The sequence below is a fragment of the Symphalangus syndactylus genome, chromosome 4 (assembly GCF_028878055.3).
Source record: "Symphalangus syndactylus isolate Jambi chromosome 4, NHGRI_mSymSyn1-v2.1_pri, whole genome shotgun sequence".
NCBI classification, from domain to species: domain Eukaryota; kingdom Metazoa; phylum Chordata; class Mammalia; order Primates; family Hylobatidae; genus Symphalangus; species Symphalangus syndactylus.
This window is the reverse complement of record NC_072426.2, coordinates 116,918,025-116,938,713: the sequence shown is the minus strand read 5'-3', so window position 1 is coordinate 116,938,713 and position 20,689 is coordinate 116,918,025. Positions and strand designations below refer to the sequence as shown.

At 39.2% G+C, this 20,689-nt stretch overlaps 1 protein-coding gene across 4 annotated transcripts in view; it reads right to left on the bottom strand.

Annotated features, from left to right (window-relative positions):
- The window catches only part of GAB1 (GRB2 associated binding protein 1), a 133,847-nt gene that overhangs the window by 58,542 nt on the left and 54,616 nt on the right, over window positions 1-20,689 (bottom strand). The window contains exon 1 of one of the 4 annotated variants that reach the window (XM_063638216.1): window positions 7,176-7,428. The exons of 2 other annotated variants lie outside the window; for them this stretch is intronic. In XM_063638216.1, coding sequence (XP_063494286.1) covers window positions 7,176-7,196 — 21 coding nt within the window. In that variant the 5' untranslated portion in view covers window positions 7,197-7,428. Of the gene's footprint in view, window positions 1-597; window positions 1,641-7,175; window positions 7,429-20,689 lie in introns of those variants that run through there. One more of the 4 variants, XM_063638215.1, reaches the window with a different exon arrangement.

Genomic DNA, 20,689 nt, shown 5'->3' with positions numbered 1-20,689 from the left:
TCTTTAAAGTAAAATTTCAAAAAAAAAAGCCAAAAAAAACAAAACACAGGTCCTTTCAAGCTTACGTCTCATTCTTCATCTTCTTATATTAATACCTTCTGCTCATGCCAATGCTGTCTCTATCTTCCTATTGTTCACAATATTTACCCCACTAGCAAATATCTTTCAAACCCAATTCATTCTTCAAGGTTATTTTTTCCCAGCCTTCCCCTTTCCTCCCCACACCCTCCCTTTCTACCACTGACAATCAATTACTGCTCTATAATATCTCTTGCATTGCTGTAGAATAGATTGGAACAGTCTATTATTTTACATTTCCAAACTCTCCAAATACTTATGAATTATTTTCCCAACTGGACATTAAGCTCCTTGAAAGCTAATTCCTTTTTTTTTTTTTTTTTTGTATCTGCAACAGCGCTTCACACATTGTAAGGGCTCAAAGCCTTGGTGAGATGTTGTCCATCAGAATAATCATCACAGAGAGCCACTGAGACTAAATGAAAAGATTTCAGGGGGGGAAAAAAAGTTCAAAGTTGTTATTGAAGTCCAAACTCCTTCAGTAAGATGGCATACAAAGTTCTTCCAAACCATACTTACCTGTCTCATCTCTCCAATCTCTCACCTCCACAGATGGCCTCAGACAGCACCCACATGGTCCTTGTTTCTTTTTCAGTCTGAAATACCTTATTTCCCTCACCATGAGCTCCTACTCATCCTTCAAGACCTAGCTCAAGACCTGTTCTTTAAAGCTTTCCTCAATTTCCCCTGAGATAAGGCATCAGCACCTGTTCCTTTGAGCTCTCAGCAACATCACACAAGTAGTCCATTAACAAGCCCATTCCCTTAAGCACTTGAAAAAGAACTCTGCTGACTGCATCTTGGGGTCTCTTGGTAGTTGTTAAGCCCTAACAAAGTATACCTTGTCGAGATAGCTGAAAAGCAATACTTTCTATATTCCTGAGCCAACTTCCCTTCTACCAGGAAGCCTCACCACTGTAATTTTACTAACCTGTTCTTTTCCTGAGAAACTGTGGGGAAAAAAGTAGAGCGGAATTTTTTATTTTGAAATCTCTTAAAAGGTATTTCACAACTGATATTTAAGAAAAGATCATTACTGTGACTTCTTTAGTAGAATTCAAAATCTCAATACACTCTCAGAAATCTGTAAAATGTTGGGGTTGAAGATGTGCGTTTCACAAGATGAAAATGCTATTTTTGATAAGATAGGTTGTAATCTAAATTTTATCAGCAGGATAATGGTCAAATAAATTATGGGACAAATACACAATAAAGCTAGGCAAGTCATTCAAAAAGTGACATGGATATATATACATGAGCAATGCCCACAAGATAACTGTTAAGTAAAAAAAAACAAGGTGAGGAATTGTACATATGGTATATGCTTCCATTTGTGTGAAATAACTGTGTGTTTGTAAAACACAGCACAAACTGTGTGTTTATACAAACACACACTATGTTTAGAGAACAGGTCTGGAAGGACACATACTAAGTTGTTAACTGTGATGACTAGGAATAGGTCAGATGAAAGGGCCAGATGAGTCTCATACTTTATATACTTTGTTTTTTCAAAATGTTTCCATTTATTGCTTTTATAATTTTAAAAAATTATATGTTTAAAATAATCTAGGAATGATGTGCACAAAACAAAAAGTTTATGTGTATATGGAAATGCTATTTTATTATTACTCTGCAATTAGTGAATGGATATTTAACCTTTCTTTTAAATATAGAATTCCGGGATACATGTGGAAGGAGTCTCAGCCAGGAAATAGCCTAGACAGATAAAGAGTCACGACTTTATTTTAAAGACTGGCACTTTGGGGGTTAAACAAACAAACAAGGAAAGTTGGGAACGCTTAAAATAGAGGAATAAATTTATTTTTCTTTCCTTAAAGTCATTATAATATATTGCTTTAATTTTCTCTAAAAACCATGCAGTAAATGGTAATACACTGAGATATTTAAATATCTAAAATAAGCACTTTAGGAATTATTTTGCCTATTAAAAATATTTCCATAATACTATTACTAGGGTAAATAAAATAAAGAAAAACAAATTAACCATGAAGCAGGGACAAAGGAAAACCATTTGCTTTAAAATACTTGAGTTGTTTTCCAGGAAGCACCATCTTTTCTCATAGAGCAAAATAAGGAAAAAACAGGCTCAGTGGAAGTTTCCACTCCACTGGCTCTATCATTATGATCATCTGTTCCAAACACACAGAAGCCTAAAATTTCCTGTTTTCAAACTATTGTCACCATTTTCTAGCCTTGTGCTATCCGAGCTAACTTTGGCTTAGTAATATAAACAAAAGAATACACTGAAAATAATGCAGAACAATGCCTAGATCTAAGCTTTCAACTGTTCCATAAACTTAAGATATTAGAGTTTACATACATTGCCTGGATACAACAAATTAGTTGGAAATAAAACAATTTCATAAGAGGAAAAAAAATCAAATTTGACTCGGAAATACTATACTAGCTAGCTAGGGAAAGACTTTGGGAATTTTGAATTCTCAGTAATAGTGCATATAATTTACTTGTTGAAACTACTGCTAAATTAATGCCTACCTCAAAGCCTAGGCATAAGCACTACATAAAATAAACAAAAGGCAAAAAAAAAAAAAAAAAGCAATGACAAAAACCCCTTAGTATTTAACATACACAGGTGGTTCTTAAACCTTTTCTGGGTCATAGACTGCTTTGAGCATCTGATTAAAGCAATGAAAACTTTTCTTAGAAAAAAGGCATATAGGTAATATTGTATAGTTTCAAGGTTTCACAGGACCCCTGTTAACACGTTAAGAATGCTGAAAATAGGACTTGACTTTAATACATCTTACTACAGAGAACAATTTGGTATGAGGCTGGTCTGCCTTGGACCCCAGTTAGGGAAATTTATTTATTAAGTTCCACAGGAAAGTGTGTCACCTCATGGCTGTATTAATTCTAAATACAGCACTGTGGGGCAAGCTGAGTATATTTTTACTTGAAAGTACCATTTCATTTCTCTCCTCATATTCCCAATTGTTGGGGCTGTGCCCATACTCTAACTCTGGTGGTTTTGCAAGCTTCCGTACCCTAACCAAGAGACTGAAAAAGTGAGAAACTGGCTGGGAGCCAAACAAAGTTAAACATGCAACGTTCCATGTGAGTCAGATGGTGGCCTGGGGTGACTCACAGCTCAGTGTGTACTGGGAAGAAAGGCCACTGGCCTTGGGTCCACTGGATCTCACCCTTTTCTTACCACCATGTGCAGTCAGAGTCAGTGAGCTCAGGTCAGGATGCGGGCAGAGGAAAATGGGGACACAGAGTTCACTCCATCTTTTGAGACTGGCTTTTGGCCTACTTCTGGCCAAGGCAAGAGTTAGTTGGAGTTTACATGCAATCTGGCCAGCTAGAGATTTAGAACACGCGTTGCAGCTAGTGAAGAACAAGTCTTTGGCTCATCTCCCTAAGAACTTGCGGAGGCAGAGGTGGTGCAAATGTCCAGGCAGACTCCTGCCAATCTAGCTGAATACAGCAAAAAATGCAGTAAAGAACCATGAGCACTGCCATGAGCTCCAACACATGTCCACATTCATTGAGCCATTAATTCCATTTCTAGGACTCTCACCTAAGGAAATAATGGAAAAAAAAAATGTGGCTAAATACCTAGGCACCAAAATTTTCAGCACAGTATTGTTTCTATAAGTAAATATTTGAAATGATCTAAATATTCAGTAGAAGGTAGGATGATCAACTATCCCAGTTTTCCCAAGACTATCCTCGTTTTAGCTCTGCAAGTCCCACATCCTAGAAAATGGCTCAGTCCTGGGCAAATCCAGATGGTTAGTCACAGTAGGAAACTGAGTAAATAAACGATAATATACCACCATACAGGAGTCTTACACAGCCATCAAAGTGATGCTTAGGAATGGCTTTTTTTTTTTAAGAGTTTTTTTTCTCCCCATGGTTTGCAAAATTGCCAAAATACTGAGAGACCATGGTAAGAAACTCATCTTTTCCATTTGGAGCAGATGGAATTTGGTGTGAAGGAATATTGGCAACACCTTTCTTTCTGCAAATTCTGGCTCCCCTGTCACCTCAGCCAGGTCAAGCTGACTACTCCAAGATGTCCACAGTACCTTGTGCAAACCTCCATCATAGCACTCTACCTTGGCATTTCAATCAACCCTTTGTACAACTGCTTTCCTCCCCCAAGACTCTGTCTTATTTCTCTTTAAGTGTTCAGCATAGTGTACAGCATGCAAGGACTTGGTGGTTAAAAGGCATGGGTGATAACTGTTGCCTGAATAAATGAACAAATGAATGAATCTCTTAATTCATTTGGTAATGATTCTGTCTGTGTTCTTCACTAACTTGGACTTCAGGTATAATGGATGATACAACAAACCAATAGTGGGTTTTCTTATTATTGTAAGAATTCAGCCATAAACTGTCAAATCTCCAGCCCACAAGGCTCAGAGAACAAAAAGTGAAACTAACTTAATCAGGGAATAAGTCAATTATGAACCCTGGGACTGAAACCGTGCCAATATGTTAATATTAGGCACCTACAACTTCACAGTGCCTACACTACTATGAGAAGGCCCACAAATTTCAGTCATTGAATATTACCTGTTAGCATTTTTATGTATATATACACAGTTTATATATAGTCTCTCTCTCTCTGTATATCCATACATTTGTGTGTATGTGTGTGTGTAATGACTTCCCAGTCTCTCAGAAGGTAGAATGTAACGTCATCGCAGAGGATAAGAACAAAATGGCATATGCTATGAAGTATAATGTCAGTGTCCATTTGATGTTTAATAACGTCTTGTTTAAATAAAGAACAAGACCATGAGAAAATAAATATTGTTTATGCAGTAGAAAATTCATGTCATCTCTCAAATTAAAGACAAAATTTTCCTGCACAGAGGCAAATTCTAATTGCAGTTTTAGAGCAGTGCTATCCAACAGAACTTTCTGTGATAATGGAAATGAATGTGCTGACCATCATAGGATCCATTAGCCACATGTGACTACAAAACTTGAAAAGTGGCTGATGCAACTGAGGAACTGATTTTCTAACTTATTTAATTTAAATTTAGCCACATGTGGCTAGAAGCTATCATATGGACAACGCAGTTTTTTTGTTTTCGGTTTTGAAACAGTGTCTCGCTCTGTTGCTCAGGCTGTGTGCAATGGAGCAGTCATGCTCATGGCAGCATCAACCTCCTGGGCTCAAGCAATCCTCCCACCTCAGCCTGTCCAGTAGCTGGGACCACACGTGCATGCCACCATGCCTGGCTAACTTATCAATTTTTTGGTAGAGATGAGGTCTCAGTGGGTTGCCCAGGCTGGACAGTGCAGTTTTTTTTGTTTTTTTTTTTTTTTTGAGACGGAGTCTCGCTCTGTCACCCAGGCTGGAGTGCAGTGGCGCGATCTCGGCTCACTGCAAGCTCCGCCTCCCGGGTTCACGCCATTCTCCTGCCTCAGCCTCTCCGAGTAGCTGGGACTACAGGCGTCCGCCACCACACCCGGCTAATATTTTGTATTTTTTAGTAGAGACGGGGTTTCACCGTGGTCTCGATCTCCTGACCTCGTGATCCACCCGCCTCAGCCTCCCAAAGTGCTGGGATTACAAGCGTGAGCCACCGCGCCCAGCCTGGACAGTGCAGTTTTAAAGGATATTTCTTCAACTTAAGAGACAAGCAAGATCAATTGCTGAAGAGGGTACAGCTTTAATAATAAAATCCACAACAAATATTTAAATTGTGTAATGCTACTGTAAGCAGTTGTGCCTGAGATCCTAACAAGTATGTGGGTCTATTTCCTAATTTCACTGTGTTCCACAAACTTACTCTATCCTAAAAATGTGTCTCATATGTTGTTATTATCATGATTAGGAAAGGAAATGCTTGCTTAAATAAAATTGATCATTAATAAAACACACCAATGACAATCTAGAATTTTTCAATGAAAATTTATCTTCAAAAAATGTACTGATTCTAAATTCTATTTCTTGTTCAGCTATCCAATCCAAAATAATTATTTCTGGGTTAGAACTACTGTTTTGAATTTCAAGCAAAACAAAACATTCCCATTTTCGTAGTTTCTTATTAAACATTCACAATTTACAACAAAATAAAACACTGCTATATTAAGATTTGGATCACTGTTTAAAAACAACACTTTCACATTAAGAACTAGAGGGAAAGCACTGAAATGTTACAAATCAAATTTCAAATTTCCATAATTAGATTTATATGTAAAAAGCCAAAATAATGCTTAAATATCACTTTCTTCTTAACATAAATCTCAGTCTAAAGCTTCCAGAACAAGATATATGGCAATGAAAAGTTTCTTTAGAAAGACATCCCTCCAAAGAGATAAATTATGCATTCTGGAGCCACTGACTATAAACTACATTAAGTCCAATAAGCAAGAATGAATAACTTCATCTAAAGAGATGGACTAAGTACAAGGTTGAATGCAAGATAAAAATTATGGCACAGATAATGAAATCAAGATCTCTGATGCAAATGTGGAAGGCTCAGCCCAAGTGCCAATAATGACGTCTCCCTCTTTCCCCATGAGGGCTAGGGGTGTCACCCTTTCGTAAAACACGATTCTTGGAGGAAAACGATTCTTCATGCATGCACCATGCAGATAATGATCTCACCATACAAGAAAAACGACTGCCTATTTCTTTTTGTTTTCAATAAATCCAAGTGCCATCTTGCCCATTTTATGGTGTTTTGCCCCTAAAATGAGCCCAGCTTTCTTTTTTCTGTCAACTTTTCATCTCCCTCTACACCACCCAAGCCTCATAACCTTTGGTCAACAGGAAATAGATACAATGGACTGAAAATAACAGCGGCTGTAAGGATCTGTATTGTATATGCATGATTTAATGCTTGAGGACAAGGAGAGAAGTATTGAAGGAAAAGAGAAAATAACTAGCTACTTCTGCCAGAGAAATAACAGTGCCATCTGGCAGGACCCAACTCATCTTGAGCTCCAAGCAAAATCGTTACCAGTTCATAAAAGCTTAAACAAAAAGAAGAAAAAAGAAAACAAGTACACTATGTACAGTAATACAATCACCCATATAGATAGATTAGATTAGATAGACCATGTGCAGTTGACACAAGATAACTTACACACTCATCTGCTTTCAACATGCTAGAAACCCAGTGAGACAACCAGAGTCATTCAGAAAGTGCTGGCATCTGAGGTAACAGACAACAACCGACTGTGTCTGACTTGCCAACTTGGAAGTTCACTAAAGTCTGTAAAAGCTAAAAATAACCACATAAACATGTTTACAGCAATTTAAAAATACAGGATCTGCACTGTCTTCTAAATATAAACCTTGAGTTTGGAGCACAGGGATTGGCTTTGGGTTTTCAGAGATGTCATCTGGACATCCCACATTTCACCACATTTCAGTATTTTACTTTAAATATACAATTGCTGGTATTTAACTAGAATGAAGAAGGGTAGAACAGGGGAAAGTGAAGAGGAAAGGAAAAGATGGTACCTATTCCCCCATTTAATTAGAGGGCTTCAAAATACCACAAATCTCCAACTCTTTGTGGTGGGACCTGACCTTCATGAAATTCTGAAGGAAGTTATTTGGCCTGTATTTTTCCACTCAACACATCCCCTCCTCTCCAATCCAGTGATCTCTTCCCCATTCCTCATTCCTAAGACTGTAGATGCTGGTGAAATAGAGAAAAGTAGACCAGAAGTCAAGTGGAACACAGATATATATGCTATGAACACAGATAAAAGTCCTTATATCCCAACTGGTACAGAAGCGTAGGCATGTTAAAGACAACAATTCTATTTATTGTTCTGTTCCTGAAAAAGCTAGATAATTCTAAATCAAACACAGGGAAAATTTTCCAACTAAAATCCATAATGCTTGAATCAACCTGGGTTGCCTAGGGCAGTTATACTAAGATTATTAAGGATTCAAAGGAATATTTTATTAGTGTAGACAAAAGTCTATTTGGTCTCTATAATTTATGTGAAGTTATTCTTAGATATTAATTTTTGGATAGCATTGGTTTAAATTTTATCTTGTCTTTAATTCTAAGAAATCTTAAAATTTTAGCAGCTGTTAAAAAGAAGAGGAAAAAAACCCCCACAAACAGAAGCTTAACTTATACTTGTATATCATAAATTTTAAATGTCTGTGCCTCTGAAAGTACTGTGGTGGAGTCTATTATTTCTGAAGGTTGTGCAATATCCAAGCAAAGCGTTCTCCAGAAAAAAATCATGTAAGCTATATGGGCATTTACTTTAACAAATTTAAATTTAATAAATAACTAGCAACAACGTCAACTGAAAAGTGAGGTGGAAAATTATACATAATCCCGCCACCATTAAAAAATCTATTTCTCCATATTCTCATCTAATCTTTATTCATATCATACATACTTTTAAATAGCTAGTTTTTAAAATAAGGATGAATATATCTTTGGTTTCAGGAGCCACACGACCTTCTGAGGCAGGTTTAAATTTTTAATTCCTTAATTTTCAACCTATTGTGACTTTTTCCAAGTCTTGCTTACCATGCTTGAATTACGGAGGGAAAGATGAAGCCCTCACTGAAATGCTTCCTGAAACCCATAAAGAAAATGCATTTCATGATTATAAAAACACTAGGTATTTATCTACTTTCTAACTTAACCCAGCATCCCAAAAACATTCTAGCATTTAAGATATTTAATTATAACTCAATGAATGTTCTCTTAGGCCTTGCCCAATCTGGTACAGAATGCAGTTGATGCTCTAAGCAAATAATGAAAAATCTGTATAATCCTCTCAGCAGAATGTTATCACCTTGTTTACCAACAATTGCAATCTCACAGTGTGCAGAATGATTAAATCTAATAGATGAATAATTTATTCCAAAAAAAATCTCTTGATATTTCAATTTATGTTAAGCAATGTAACCTGAAGACAGTCTCAGAAAAAAAATTAGCTTCACTCCTAGGCAATTCAAGTGTTTATACTTTAAAACTTTACTAGACAACGTACTTACAGTTATCTATTCCAAACTAGAAAGTTGAGAAAACAAAACATCTGTAGTTAAAATAAATTTTATGATATAAAAAAGAAATAAAAACAGAAACACCATTCTGTATTTTGTTGAATAACTGACCACAAAGAGGCAAAGCAATGACTTTTTTTTTTTTTTTTTTGTGATGGAGTCTTTCTTGCTCTGTTGCCCAGGCTGGAGTACAGTGGTGTGATCTCGGCTTACTGCAACCTCTGCCTCCCAGGTTCAAGTGATTCTCCTGCCTCAACCTCCTAAGTAGCTGGGATTACAGGTGCGTGCCACCACACCCAGCTAATTTTCTGTATTTTTAGTAGAGATGGGGTTTCGTTATGTTGGCCAGGCTGCTCTTGAACTCCTGACCTCAGGTGATCTGCCTGCCTCAGCCTCCCAAAGTGCTGGGATTAGGGATGTGAGCCATCGCGCCCAGTCAAGCAATAACATTTTCATTTAAAGATTCTGTAACCCCAGGTTGGCTGAAGTAAATACATTTTTGGTAACTGGATTTGATTCTTGCTGGAGCAAAGATAAAGGAAGAATTAAAAATAAAAAATAAAAAGTCTTCAGCTAGCCTCCCTAGACATGGCATAGATTAAGAAGGGGAGCTTATTCTCTCACAGCTGAAGCCCCAACTCCAGCTCCATATGGCATTCTAATCATTATGAGCTGTTATAAAGGAATAATTAGAAATAAAAACCACCCAGCATTAGCCATCAAGAATTTCTTCCATTTCCTGCCTTTCCTTCTTTCTTTCTTTCTTCCTTCCTTCCTTCCTTTTTCTTTCTTCTTTCCTTTCTTTCTTTCTTCTTTCCTTTCTTTCTTCTTTCTTTCCTTCCCTCTGTGGCCCCGGCTCCAATCTACTCGGCTCTCTGCTGCCCGCGCCGCGGACTACCTGGGACTGCCGGCGCACGCCACCGCTGCCTGCTTTTTCTCCTTTAGCTGCAGGCACGCGTTCGCCATCTTGGCCACGCTGGTCGCCAGCTCCTGACGCCGACTGCTCTGCCCGCCTCAGCCTCCCGAGGTACTGGGACTGCAGACGGAGTCTCGCTCACCCGGTGCTCGGTGTTACCCAGGCTGGAGTGCGGTGGCGTGGTCTGGCCTCGCGGCAGCCTCCGCCTCCCAGCCGCCTGCCTTGGCCTACCAGGGTGCTGGGATTGCAGCCCCTGCCCGGCCGCTGCCCCGTCTGGGAGGTGGGGAGCATCTCTGCCCGGCCACCCTGTCTGGGAAGTGAGGAACGCCTCTGCCCGGCCGCCCCGTCTGGGAAGTGAGGAGCGCCTCTGCCCGGCCACCCATCGTCTGGGAAGTGAGGAGCGCCTCTGCCCGGCCGCCCCGTCCGGGAGGAAGTGAGGAGCGCCTCTGCCCGGCCGCCCCGTCCGGGAGGAAGTGAGGAGCGCCACTGCCCGGCCGCCCCGTCCGGGAGGAAGTGAGGAGCGCCTCTGCCCGGCCACCCACCGTCTGGGAGGTGAGGAGTGCCTCTGCCCGGCCACCCATCGTCTGGGAAGTGAGGAGCGCCTCTGCCCGGCCGCCCCATCCGGGAAGAAGTGAGGAGCGCCTCTGCCCGGCCGCCCCATCCGGGAAGAAGTGAGGAGCGCCTCTGCCCGGCCACCCACCGTCTGGGAGGTAAGGAGCGCCTCTGCCCGGCCACCCATCGTCTGGGAGGTGAGGAGCGCCTCTGCCCGGCCGCCCCGTCTGGGAAGTGAGGAGCGCCTCTGCCCGGCCACCCACCGTCTGGGAAATGAGGAGCGCCTCTGCCCGGCCGCCCCGTCCGGGAAGAAGTGAGGAGCGCCTCTGCCCGGCCGCCCCGTCCGGGAAGAAGTGAGTAGCGCCTCTGCCCGGCCGCCCCGTCCGGGAAGAAGTGAGGAGCGCCTCTGCCCGGCCGCCCCGTCTGGGAAGTGAGGAGCGCCTCTGCCCGGCCACCCATCGTCTGGGAGGTGAGGAGCGCCTCGGCCCGGCCACCCATCGTCTGGGAAGTGAGGAGCGCCTCTGCCCGACCACCCACCGTCTGGGAAGTGAGGAGCGCCTCTGCCCGGCCACCCATCGTCTGGGAAGTGAGGAGCGCCTCTGCCCGGCCACCTATCGTCTGGGAAGAAGTGAGGAGCATCTCTGCCTGGCCGCCCCGTCTGGGAGGTCTACCACGGAGACCAGAAGCAATGTGGGGGCTGGTTGTGGTGGCTCACGCCTGTGGTCCCGGCACTCTGGGGGGCGAGGTGGGTTGATCACTTCGGGCTAGGAGTTCGAGACCAGTCTGGCCAACTTGGCGAAACATGAAAAATACAACAGACAAAACAACCAACCAACTCAGTGACAACAAAACAGGTCTACCCTGGAGTCATACTCTAATTTTTTCTATTTCCCTCCCTTTCTGATCCTTTATCCCACTTTCTTTTTCTTCCTCTTCCTTCTCCTTCTTGTCAAATAGGGTATTGAGTTATTATCACTGATCCACATAAAGTCCCTCTCTCATTTATTTTAACTCCCACCCCCCATTTTTATTCCCCGACTTCCCATGTGCAACCTTCCTAATATATTTGATACGCATCAAAAAAAAAAAAATGTTGCTTGTTTTGAAAAAATTAGAATACAATAAAATACGCTTGTCACAAAAAAAAAAAAAAAAAGTGAAAAAAAAAAATCACAAATTTGGGGGTTTTACTTTATCCTCATGTGTGTTCCATTTCTCTTTAAAGCTAAAATGTCTATTATGTGTTGATATAAACATATTATCCCCAGACTAAAAAAAAAAAAAAAAAAAAAGAATTTCTTCCATTTCCTTTCACAGCCTAGTCTTTTCACCAAATGGCTTAGGAGGCAGCCATAACAACCCTCCTTTTCACACTCTACCATCCAGGCTCTTTCTCTTCGCTGCTCTGTTCTCAAAACTTAATACATGGACATGTGCCTGACAAAAAGTAGAGACTCAGGCCAGGCACAGTGGCTCACGCCTGTAGTCCCAGCACTTTGGGAGGCCATGGAGGATGGATCATTTGAGATCAGGAGATCAAGACCAGCCTGACCAACATGGTGAAACCCTGTCTCTACTAAAAATAAAAAACAATGAGCCAGGCATGGTGGTGCACATCCGTAATCCAAGTTACTGGGGAGACTGAGGCATGAGAATCACTTGAACGCCCAGGAGATGGAGGTTGCAGTGAGCCGAGATTGCGCCACTGCACTCCAGCCTGGGTGATAGGAGACCCTATCTCAAAAAAAAAAAGAGAGACTCAATTTAGTATGGATGGGTAAACAAATGCTCCACATAAGATAAACCCTATAGGGATCATCATTACAGTCATCAATACACAACCAAGTGTTCGTTATTAAGTGGTTCACTGGTAGACAGACCAGAAAAACCATAAAAAATTACTATGACAATGAATTTTAAAATTACCATTAAACTTGTGGAAATATGTTTATATTTTAAATGTAAAAATAAGTGTGCTAAAAATCACTTTGAGTGCCCTTATAAGAAGGGCAAATGAATGGAAAGACTTTCCCCCACAGTATAGAGAAGGAGCAGCAAACACGTCATGTAAATGTATACCGGATGCAGTGTATTGATATGGGTTTCTTTTCTTCTCTATTCTTTTGTCTGCCCCCTAGTGGAGTGCTTATGAGCAGGGAAAATTTCAAAAAAGGCAAGCACTGCCAAAATGTGGGAAAACAAACAAAAACACAAAAACAATATAAAACACAAAGCACAAAGAGGTTACCTGTACTTTGAACTGCAAATCAGTCATCACTCAAAAATATAAAAGTTACTTGTGAATTCCTATTAAATCCTTTTGTCCTAAAGACAAAACTTTTGTTTCAACTTAGGTAGGTTAACTATTTCTTTGTGCACCTTTGGACTTTTGATCATTGCCTTTTAAGGAAAAGCTGACATCTTTGATTGCATCTAGGTAGTATATTGCTTTCTTAATATTTAAGAAGACAATTTACTGGCTGCTAGTCTCTAGACAGACATGGTCTGGCCACTTTACTTTTGGTTTTCAGATGTCCTAGACGTGAATAACTAAAACAAAATCATTTCCATAAAGACAACTGTGAAAATCTAATAATTCATTTCCACAGTATTTCAAAATCAAAGAACAGGTAAAGTAAAAGACACAATGGTTCAGTGATGGCAGGTATGGCTGTGTGACTCCTATTAGAAAGCACACGCATCTAGATGGGGATCTTTCTGTTTAGAAAGGGTGTGGGTTTTGTCTGTCTCTCCTCTAAACCAACTGCCCATTTTACTTACTTTTTTTTTTTTTTTTTCCTGTAAAGATGAGGTTTCCTCATGTTGCCTCAGTTGGTCTCAAACTCCTGAGCTCAAGCGATCCTCCTGCCTCAGCTTCCCAAAGTGCTGGGATTACAGATGTGAGCCACTGCCCCGGACAGCTGCCCATTTTATACTAGAGTTTTGTACTAACATATACAGTTATTTAAATATGAAGATAACAGACACTACGACTAATTTATGTAAACAACCAATCAGACGACCCCCTCACCCACCTACCCCCTACCATGATTAGTGACATATATTTTCAAGACAGCTGGCCAGGGTTATACAAATGACACACACTGAACAAAACATCAGAAAATCATCCCAAAAGGGTGATACAAGTAGTGGATATAGTTTCTGGCCTTAAATGATCCAGTGTTCTGTTTCTTGATTTCTAGAGCAAACAGAATGCATAACTCATGATTATTATAAACAAAATGATTTGTAGAGGCAATTCTAGATTTTCTCTCATATTTAAGTACTTGAACATATAAAACTCTCCCCTGCAACAGCAGAAATTCTGCTCCTAAAAACTGCGTAAAAATCAAATGAGAGGTCCATACAAAAAATATTCTGAAATGAATAAGGGTACTAAAATAAGCAGAGTTTATTTGCTTAATTACCTTTTTAACACCCTTCATAGAAGTGCATTAGTATGGTAATTTTGGCAGGTTCTAAAAGCAGTGAGCTTCCAATGATTCATGACTACATCTTACATGTATACAGTATCAGCTTCAAACACCCTCATCAGCTTTTTCATGGAGGAAAGAGAGTAGCCTGAATCAGAGTAGATGAAGTATTCAAAGGTTTATTTTAATAAGCAGATGCTCAGGATATAGGAACCCAGGACTTGAATTTGTCTGTTCTCAGATTGTTGTGAATGCTACAGGAGGTGGGAGGGATGAGGAATGAGCCTACATCTATCTTCCTCAGTCCATTTATCTTTTCCCTTTGGACAAAACCCTTCAGCCACAGGAAGTATCAAGGAAGACAAAATAAAACTCTTCTGCTTCTAAGTCCTTTTTCCTGTCTCTGCCATTGCTCATATCTCCATTAGAAAGGCAAGACAAGTCAAATTTCATGCAGGGACCTTGGAAAGATATATTTTAATTATCAAGGTTCATATGTCAGGAGGAAGGTGGGGAAATTTCACAGCTCTCTATACTTGGATATGGATGCTTGGGTTGATTTTTAGCCCTTGTCTGTTTTACTGCCAAAGTATTTATAGAGGGTAAAATAGCTCAAATAATTTGTTTTCTTAAAATTTACTATATTTAGATAATGACATCACCCCTAAGTTTTAAATACACTAACATTATGATATAATCCTTAAAGTATGTTTATACATATAATTTAATGTTTTGGAGTCTGTTCAAATTATTCATTAAAATGAGTAACAGGAACAAAGCAACGAAGCAGCAGCTGTTTCATCTGTACATCTGATTTGTAGCATGCAGTGTATTTATAGTTAAATAGAGCAAAATGGGCTACTCAAAAGAATTGTTCCCACTCCCAAATAATTAATTATATTGTAAAAATTACTGCAGTATCATTATTAAAGAATTAAGTTTATACAAGCAAGATTAACCTTTTTGTGTTCTCTGAAATTAAACTTACAGCATTAATCACAATGTGTAATAGTATTTTTTGTTTGTTTTTTGCTAGTTTTGGTAGCATTGTCTTTCCAATCAGACTATACGCTACTTGAGGACAGAGATCTTGTTTAAGTCACCACTGGTCCACCAAGCTCCTGTCACATTAGATGAAATAGTAGGTGCTAAATGCAAATATTTACATTAAAATATTCCATCTCCCTGCAAGAGATTATCAAACTGTACAGAACAGTTTATCAGGCAACACAATAACTCCACCCCAAGTTCTACCTACCCTCCCTGCTGGTTATTCTTCTCTTACCCCTCCCTGCTTTACCTAACCCCTGCTCACTCTCTGCCTTTCTCTGTGTTTAGGCAGGAGTGGGAGCATTTATTCCCTGTGCTTCCAGCAGTGGCTCCTTACATCCCTGACCACTGCACCCTTGAGTGGCCACTCTTTCACTGTCCCAGTGCTCAATGAGCCTGTGTACAGTTTTTAAAATTAGTATTTATTATTTCTTCCTCTGTCCCTCAACCTCAACAATGTAAACCAGCCCATAACACCATAAGTAGTCTGTTCACTAAAGTATGCATTTGAACCATCTGGGCTGAATCCAGTCTCTTAACAGGACACTGAAAGAGAAACCCCATATTTCCAAATAATATGCTTATATATGACTTATCTCTTTTAGATCTACTGAAATCCTGTCTTGACAGCTCACTTTCCTCCTTTATCCCAATATAGTGGCACCACACATTACAGTCCCTCAACCAGAATGACATTAAGCCACACGATTGAGCTGCTATTTTTAATCCGTCTTAGAGTGTATCTTCTAACTCCTTGGAACAATCAGTTCTCATCCTTTCCATCCATCTTTCCTCATGCCCTTCCACTGCCTAATTTCCATCTGCTGTATCTATAGTTTACATTTTCAAGGCTTATAACATTTACAGTCTGTTCTGCAACCAGCTCAACTTTCTATTGTTTTTCACTCCAAAGGTGAGTTAAAGAGCTTAAAACCAATAAACAGCATTTACACTATCATGACCATGGATGAGTCTTTCCTTAAGGTCCCAAGTAGGGTTAGGAGTACATTTGCTTCTCTCATTGTCCTGAGTCAGTGTCACCACCCCATGCCATTCGGCGGAGAATGCTCCTAGGGTCAAGTTTTAGTGGATTCTCCTTTCTTCACCTCACCAACTACCTTTATCAGATCTTTAACTTTCCCCAAGCCTCCCATTACACTTACTGTTGTCCCCATCCCCTCCTTTCCTGGGTCCCCTCTGCTGGAATCCTCCCCACCTCATCCACATGCCCTTCTCCTTCAACAGGAATGGGTCCTGACAAGACTGGCACACAGATTTCATCCTGCAATTTCCTATACTGCTCTCCCGGGGGCGGTCCATCAATCTCGACAAGCTGTGCCTTCTTCTTTCTTGACTTACTCCTCATTTTGTTACCCCCAAGTCCTTAGAAGGGGTATGTGGAGGGATATGCTTTAAAAGAGGGAGCACAGCATAATGGGTAACAACAGAGTTCTATAGTTCACCTCATTTAAAAGAACATGGTTCAAAACTTCATATTTATTATAATGCCCTTTTATAATAGAATAAAGGGAACAACATTTTACAAGCTCTCACAAACATTTTAGAGAGAGTTACAACTAAAGGTCTTTAACTTCCAGAGTTATTTGCATCTAACAATCCTATTGTTCACTATTTAAGCTGCAAAAATACTAATCCATGAAAACATGGATTTCGTGTTCAAGGTCCCTTTTATGTACTCAACTGTGTATTTGTTAAATAGAATTCGTTCAAATTTTAAAATATTCTTTTTACAAAAAGAAATCAAAAATGCCATCAACTGGCAACTTGTATGTCTCTGGAAAGGATAGTTCATTAAAAAATAATGATTATATTTAACCTGTTCATTCATTCACTTATTCAAAAATATTTAGTGAACACCTACATGTTCTGCTGTTCTAGCCGCTGGAGGGATAGTGGTTCAAGAAACAAAACTCTGCCTACCTCAGCAAACTTAAATTTTAGTGGAGGAAGACAAAAACAAGCAGGATTAATTTTAGAATTCTATAAATGCTAAAAATTAAAACTCAAGTTGATCTGAAAGTCCTAACCTTATCTAAACTATTCAAAAGACATAGGGAACTGTTATAACACTCTCATAAGATGTGTTTAAGTAGACTAAGCCACCACTATTCTTAACCCAGTCCCTATGGGCAATGACAATGATCAAGCTCTTAGGATCAAATCCTGGTAGCTGTATAGGCTTGAAAGCCCTGCAATCTTGTCTTCTCAAACATCTCCATCAGCTAATAAGATGAGGTAATCAACGTGCAGCTTTACTGTGTAATCTTCATGCAAAGCCATTACTTTGAGTCCCCTGACATCATCAAATACCCATCCTAGAACACTCATCATTCCAGTCCAATATCCATCAACAGAATAAACAACTTGAGTACAAAAGAAGGAAAAAGAATGAATTACACTTCATTAAATTTTTTCCTGTTTTTTAACCATTGTCTACATTTTGTAAATAATTAAGTTTGTCCTTTCCTTACTTGAAAGAACAAGTAGAATAAAGAAGTATTAAACATGAAGAAACATATTTAGGAACCCAACAAATGTTTGATGATGACAATGATGATGATTAAACTAAGTGGCTAAGGGTTTCAGAATTGCTTGACCTAAAAATAAAGATACAAAATATGATGCTTTTGTATACATGTGATCAGTTTTCTGAGGGAACACGTTACATATAATGTATATTCAGTTAATATTACTTGATGATAAAAATTTATTTCTGCAATAGAAAATAAACAAGTCAGGCTTTTCTTCAAATGGAAGCATTTAAATTGGACACATAGATTAACTGAGGTGGGTTCCCAAGGGAAGGAGGGATGTCAACACTGGACTTCCTTGAAAAACCTCCAGCTTCCCTTTTGATCCGAATCTTTCTCCTCTTCTGCTGACTACCTTTTTTTTGTTTTGTTTTGAGATGGAGTCTCACTCTGTCCCCCAGGCTGGATGGAGTGCAGTAGCATGATCTCGGCTTACTGCAACCTCCACCTCGCGGGTTCAAGTGTTTCTCCTGCCTCAGCCTCCTGAGTAGCTGGGACTACAGGCACGTGCCACCATGCCCAGCTAATTTTTTGTATTTTTAGTAGAGACAGGGTTTCACCATGTTAGCCAGGATGGTCTTGATCTCCTGACTTCCTGATCTGCCTGCCTCGGCCTCCCAAAGTGCTGGGATTACAGTCATGAGCCACAGCGCCCAGCTGCTGACTACCTTTCTTATTCCTGTTTCCCCTTCCTTCTAAGATTATCTTCCACATCTTTTATTTCCACTTTATTTCTTCTTATGCTTGTCCTAAGTATATAAAAGGATTTTTGTGCTTTTTTTAAAGTGTCATTTAATTCAAAGAGCTTTGATTGTCCTTTTCTTAACTTAAAAAGCAGCTGTGGTTACATTTTTTTATGTTTTCAAGCATTTTTTACATTTGACTATGGGCCTCTCTTTTCTTTTTTGGGTAAAGCAGGCACCATTAAAAAGAAAATGACCCTCCACTCTTGATGCAGAAATCAGAAAAATGGTCTTTAATAACGCAGACATTCGCCACTGGAAAGCCAACATTAGTTTACATGATCTTTCAAGATTTTTTCCAACGCAATAACAATTATTAACATTTATTGAATACTCATTAAGTACCATTGTTCTATGTACTTTATACATTAACTTAATACTCATCACAGCCCTATGAGGTAAGCTGTAATTTATTCCCATTTATAGATGAGAAAACGAGTCACAAAGACATTAAGTAACTTGACCAGGTCATACTGGAAATAGTAAAGCCAGGATCTGAACCTAGTATTCTGGCCTCACCCAGAGCCTGTGCCCTTAACCACTTAACACTGTACTATTTGTCTATGACAGGGACAGCAAACCTTTTTGTAAAGGGCCAGATCATAAATATTTTAGGCTTTGTAGGCTACACATGGTTTCTGTCTCGTATTCTTTTTTTTTTTTTTTTTTAAAAACCGTTTGCAAATGTGAAAAACCTTCTTAAACAGTATCAGGCCCACAGGCCATAGTTTGCTACCCCGGTCTACAATTTTATCATTTCATATGAGCCAGTCTAGTATTTTTCATCTAGACAAATTCAGACAGAAGCAAAACTGAAAGATTCAATGTATGCAGCTTACAGCCCATAGTCCACAAATGCCCAAGAGCTATCAGTTGTATGTAGTCACTGAAACAGTAAAGAAAATGCAAAAATCAAAATCAAAGAACTGCAGGTACTTTGTGGACATATACATGGAAATATAGCCCATAGACATGAAAAAGGTACGACTATCACTAATGGCAAGTAAAAATCTCAGTAAGCTTTAACAACCCAGTATTTCAGAAGTAAAAAACTTTAGATATCCATCTTCTTTATAGAGGGATAGCTATATACAATAGTAGTTGGGCCCAAGTACTATTGTAATCTGCTCAAACTGATGTATAGTAATAGCATCTGTATACTACACAAATGCATTCTTCTTCAAAGTCCCTTATAAATACAAATTCATTGTTGCATTGTCAAAATATTCATTATCTTCAATGTCAGAAACTAAAGAGTAGGTTATTCACTATTAACTTAGGACTCCTGAGGCATTCAGAAATCATAAAAATATAAATGTCATCAACCCATATTCTTTCTGGTCATCTGGCAAGTTCCTACCCTTAACATGTCACCACCACCACTTACCACCCTCTTAAGACTTCAAAACTTTTGAAGTAAGTTTTGGTAGGTTTCATGTATCTTACCACAATTTAATTGTCTTTTAAAAATCAAAAGCTCTATTTCAACAATGCAGCAATCATTTTGATGAACGCTATCAGAAAGTAGAAATTTAAGCAATTTATATTGGCTTTCAACTCTACCACATCAAATACTTCAATTGACAGATCCCCTCTCTCAGAAAGACTACCTTAGAAGAAAGCATTTTGATAGAATTTGGTTCAAATTATATACTGTTAATTATTTTTACCATTTTTGTGGGGTAAGAATAAAAACTGGGGAAATAGACTCACTTCTACTTTCTTCCCTATTAGCTTGGGACCATCTGTTTAAAATAACTGCAGCTATTTTCGGTAGTTAGGCAATGAACTACTTATAAAAACAAAAACAGATGCCTCCTCTTTAAGATCACTCCGTTATCAAACATCTGAGCATTACTTGCACACAAAAGCATGTAGTGTATGTTACTTGTCAAGAATAAAATTGCAGATTTAAAAAAATACCATGTGGCAGCTCAGGACATTATTTCATTTCTTATAATTGTTTTTGGCAGTTGCTAAAAACACAAGAATAAAGTAACGTAAGGAGGTAATTCATATATGTATTTAAAAATATCTGTTATAACACTAGCTCTCTAACTCACAACTTGGCTGTCCTTAAGAATTTGGGCATTTCTTCTGTTGAGAAAAGTTGCTTAATAGTTCATTTTTACCTGAAATACTTTCTTCTGAATGCAGAAACTCGTGGATTTTACCTTTGTTTTTTCTTTGGCAACAGTGACAAATCAGGTAATCTCAATGAATATCTATATAGTTTTCCTCTTTACGTGGGACAAAGTTTATCTTTTAAAAAGAAAAGCCAAGATGAATGTTTTACCTGTGCAACTGCCCCTCCTTCTCTGTGCTTCTCTGTGCCCCCCGCCGCCTTTTTCTGTGCTTTGAAATAA